This window comes from Aplysia californica, unplaced genomic scaffold, assembly GCF_000002075.1.
Source record: "Aplysia californica isolate F4 #8 unplaced genomic scaffold, AplCal3.0 scaffold00013, whole genome shotgun sequence".
Taxonomy (NCBI): Eukaryota; Metazoa; Mollusca; class Gastropoda; order Aplysiida; family Aplysiidae; genus Aplysia; species Aplysia californica.
In genome coordinates, this window is record NW_004797283.1 from 716,308 (window position 1) to 721,535 (window position 5,228).

At 41.0% G+C, this 5,228-nt stretch overlaps 1 protein-coding gene across 3 annotated transcripts in view; it reads right to left on the bottom strand.

The window, feature by feature from the left end:
• The window catches only part of LOC101846548 (melanopsin), a 204,821-nt gene that overhangs the window by 7,321 nt on the left and 192,272 nt on the right, over nucleotides 1-5,228 (bottom strand). For 2 of the 3 annotated variants that reach the window (XM_035970641.1, XM_005090136.3), the window contains exon 6: nucleotides 3,311-3,358. The exons of the other annotated variant lie outside the window; for it this stretch is intronic. In XM_035970641.1, the coding sequence (XP_035826534.1) occupies nucleotides 3,311-3,358 (48 nt within the window). The remainder of the gene's footprint in view (nucleotides 1-3,310; nucleotides 3,359-5,228) is intronic. 3 annotated transcript variants of the gene reach the window in all.

The window sequence follows — 5,228 nt, forward strand, 5'->3', positions numbered from 1 at the left end:
AAACTGTATTCGATTCCAGAAAAGAAGGCAGTGCGTGGCGACATAGCCAATCTCCTGTGTGTTCCCCTAGGGAAGAGGCAGGAAAACCTGGCCTGACACGCTAGGGGAACTGTGGGATACCTGCCTGATTGGTTACTTCCAGTTTGAACTGAGCAGGCCCCAAAATCCAGGGGGAAATTACTAGGTTGTCAAGACTATTGGTACCATCGAGATTCTTTCGTATAGGTGACAAACCTTCAGTTTTTGTGCTATTCCTTTACCCAAAGACTGCAAAATACATTTATAAAAAAAAAAAAAAAGAATGTTTCCTCATCCAAGTTTTCAATGTTCTCCTCCTTGAACATTTCAAGCGCCTATGATAAGAAACTGAAGTAAGCATAACGGTACTTTGGGTAAATAACTGCGTCAAAGACATGGTTATTTCTGTTTATGAATTTTTCCAAAGCTAAGAATGGTGAGATCGTGATAGCAGCAGACTGTATTATTTCCCGACAGCTGAACAGCGAGCTCCCTGTACAAGAGCGTATGTTGTTCATAAGCTCGTGTTTTTCGTTGATCACACGGCCAAAGATAGTCATTTAAGATGAGACAAGATGGCACTCTAATCATACAGAATGTAAACGGTGTGGCATCACAACTCATCCAAAGATTTATCGTAGGAAAGAAACCCAACACCCTTTCTGTTCATATATCCACCTTAAACACACGCACGCACACACACACACACACACACACACACACACACACACACACACACACACACACACACACACACACACACACACACACACACACACAAACACACACACACACACACACATAACGTATACATGTATTATATGTTTTAGAAATATAATGCTTGCCTATTACTGTATCGGAATATTCGGAGTGATCTCTAGAAGACCTCATATCAGACCACCGTTGAAAGACATTTTCTAGATAGGCAAAATACTGAGCATCAATCTTAGGTTTGAACTTCAACTGTCTGTAGGTAACGCTGAGAACCTAACGTGCTTCAGCGCCGTGTGCGAGTTAACTAAGTTAATGCTCGTGTATTTTTATGTCTATACATGTTTGCTCATTCCGCTCCCTTCCAGCACCCAAAATACACACACACACACACACACACACACACACACACACACACACACACACACAACACACGCACACGCACACGCACACACACGCACACACACATATACACACACACAAACACAAACGCATAAATAAATCATATACACACGTACTCACACGTACATCACACAAACTCGCGCACACACACACACATACACACACACACACACACACACACACACACACACACACACACACACACACACACACACACACAGAGAACTACTACTACAACGTTCAAACATCAACCAAACGATTTTCCTAAATTTGTTAATATCTCATACATGTACACACGAGCCGAAAATAAACATTTGCAGTTGTCAATTATTCGATTCCAGCTGTCAGTTCATGCATGCAGCGTGACAGAGATCAGAGAGGTGCGGAGTTTGTGCTGTCGAACAAGACATAGTATGCAGAAAGAACTACGCATATACAGCATACAATTTTTACACCACATCGGGATCAAAATTTGCACTCGAGTCACGCACAATTTTAAAGCGTCGATTTCTATACATTTTTTGAGTTCAAACGTTACAGGAATCTGAATACATCTATGCATTTACATTTTTATTATACTCAGTATCTGTTCTTACCCTTCGATTTGACTTTTTTAAAAAGTGCATGTGCTTTTACACCCCCATCGACACAATTAAGATCATTTAGGAGGCAGGCTTCGGATCTTGCCTGTCAGGGCCAACCCAGGCTGTAAGGGGTATTATGTTCTAGCAGAAATACCAAGAAACTTGATAAAAAAATTTCTCCCTACTCGGGAATCGAACTAGAGTCTCATGCATGCGATAGCGAAGCACCTAATCGCTACTTAACAGATGCCGGTCGTCTTGGCACGATGTACGTGGCTGATAGAAGTGCTTGCATGTTTTATGACCCCATTGGAACAACTTAGAAGAGAAAGGAGACGAGCTGCTGCGAGACCGCCCATCGGGGGCTGCCAGGGCTGAGAGGGATACAACGATTCCTGACAAAATAAACCTTCCAACACGAGAATTTAATTCGCACTAATGGTGTTTTTTTTAGCATTATGTAAAACCCAAGCCTAATCATTGCAAGACAGCTAACACCAACAGTTAACTTGAAATGAGCAGCCACATCTTGTCGATTGTGGTAGAAGGGTAACCCTCTTTTATACCGTTAATCAATTTGAAGTCGGAGAACTTGGGCCCCATCAGGACATCGGCCTTGGGGTGAGGCAATATTCACGAAAGAGAAAGATACTATACATGTACTATAATCTCACCCTAGACGGAATCGAACCTGCAGATCAGTTTGTAAGATTATAACGTTCTATGCCACGATGGTCGGATTGCCTATTTGCCCCTCGTAACATGGGAAAAGCTGTATCGTCTTTCGGGATGAAAGTCTAAAAGATTTTCTCACCCTCTCTATGGTATAGCCGAAACCTTACCACCTACCAAAAATCGTAAGAAAAGCAGACTTAGTTTTAACGTCTATTTCCGGAAATATGTGGCTGGGTGTGGGGAAGGCTTTATAATTACATGTACAGCTGGAGATTCGAAGCAGGATTGGTACTCCAGCATTTCTATCCAGCACAGTAAACCCTTGAGTGTGTTTGGCTCATGTTTTCCTTCAGTAAGATGGTATTAATAATCATATGCTAGAACGAGGGAATATAACTTCTGAGCTAGCCAAACCCCACTCACACAAAATTTTCATCTTTATACGAAATTTAGCTGTATACTCCTATCGACACGATAAAGTTTAACGTCTTGCAGGCAATATAATGCATGGTCTTGTCGTACAGGACTCAGTGGCATCTTTCAACGCTTAGAGCTTTCTAAATTTAGGAACGCTTCCTCGGGGATTCGAATCCCGTGACTGTAATGAGTAAACACTCCCTACCTCTTTCCAAATCGAACAAAACGATCAAGCACGCAACCCCGAAGCAAGCATGCGGAATACATTCTATGCCTTAAAGTAGGAAAGTTCTCAAGGCAACAAGAGGTGTGACAAACCCAGCCTGCCACCAAACGACCAATGAAAACAAGTGACCTTCGGTCTTTGACCTCGATCAAGAAGATTATATAATATATCATCTGCATGCGAACACGGGTCGACTACACAACAGCAGCTGCTCATCCCATGCTCCATGGCATACGTGTGCACACTGACCACAGCGATCAGAAGAGCTGACACTTACCTGGACTCGCAGGTAATCGTGGACACGGCATTGCATGGATTGGACTCTCTGAGAACACAGGAGTGGAACCCATTACCCAGGTGTATTTTATTAAAAGTTAAATGCTCTACTAGAACAATGCAGATCGTTTGGATGACTGACCTTCTATTGGTTACTCCTTATCACACCGATTGACAGGAAATATGTCAACAAGGAGAAATATAATGTTAACCGATCTCGGATTTGAATCAAGAACTTCACGTGATAGGTCAAGTTCATGAGCAGCTGGACGCCCGTAAACATATTATTTTATAGAAACAAGTTAAAACTCGTTCTCAGTTTTACCATTTACTAAAACGAGGAATAAACTGGGAATTTACGTGCATTTAATTTGCCCAGTGAGGAGTTAAACCGCCGTAACACTGTACTAAAACATTGGTGAGACAATTTGAAGTGACTGCTAGTAGAAAGGAACCGTGAAGAATTTACAGTGCATCTTTGGGCATAGTATGATTTTTTATAAAAATGTAATCATAGAGTAGATTTCTAGATAAAACGTCTAAAAGAATGTTCACACGCATATATTTTAAAGTTGAAATACCCGTCCGAATCTCTTTCTGTCCTACACACTAACAATAGAAGCAAAACAAAGGCGTCTGCATTAGATTAAGCAAAACAAAAGTGCATTTTTATACATAAGGTCAAATCAATTCATTATTGTCCAATTTTAATATGTCTAGGATGATTAATCATTCTTTGACAACCTTCTTTGCAAAGACATTGAATTGTGCAAGAGTCCAATTCCAAGGCAAAGATCAGATTGGATTACGGCAAGTATACTACTACTACTACTACCAGACAACAAAATAAAATCACGAAGACGTACTTCTACAGTTTAATTTGTTCTTCACACTGGGCACCATCATTTCCCCAAGTTTTTGAATTACCCCGCCCCTCCCCCAAACCCCGCTCGTTTTGATAGACACATTACATGATCTGCAACTAGCGACACTGTGGTTTGAGATTTGCCTGTCTAATTTTTATGATATTAATGCATAGGTTTCTAAAAGGGTAGGCCATAATAATATTACGTCAAGTTGATATAAAAAGCAACATTTTTAAATGCAAGCAACTTAACTGCTCCCTTTCCTAGAAGTATTGGACATTTTCATTTCTTGTTTCGATCTCATAACCTCATTTACGTAGTACCCCAATCACACCAATTTAAAGATATTAACAGCTCTCTAAGAACAGTTAAGATAAAATTTATTCTAAAACTCTTGTCTGCTTGAGTAAAGAGAGCACATCGACATAATGGTGACATTTAGTGCTTTGAAAAAAGTAAGACAGACAGACCGAAACAACAGAGGGAAAGTAAAGAAGCAGTACCTCCCAGTGACGCCCTCCAACCTTCCGCTCTAAAACTCTAAATGCGTACAAACTGAGAAACATAAATCTGACGTGGTACATTTTTGTAAAAAAGGAGTGTAACAAACCAGTGGAAAACAACCTTTATACGCCCCCCCAAAACAAAAAACAAAAACAAAAACAAAAAACCCCCCAACAAAACACTACAACAATCAAACCCAAACCAAACACACATTTTCCTATGTTATTACTAAAAATAGACAAGCTCGACCAGGTACGACGCAACATTTTCCAGAATATAGATCTAATCTTTATCCCCCCCCCTCTCTCTCTCTCTCCCTCCCTCTCTCTCTCTCTCTCTCTCTCTCTCTCTCTCTCTCTCTATCTACCTATCTATCTATCTATCTATCTATCTCCCTTTCTCTCTCTCTCTCTCTCTCTCTCCCTCTCTCACATCTCTCTCACTGACTCCCTCTATCTCAGCAAAAACATCTCCAATAAATAGCCCCTTCCCCCCTCCCCTCTCTCGTTACCTCTCACTCTCTCTCACCCCATTTTTACCCTCCCTCCT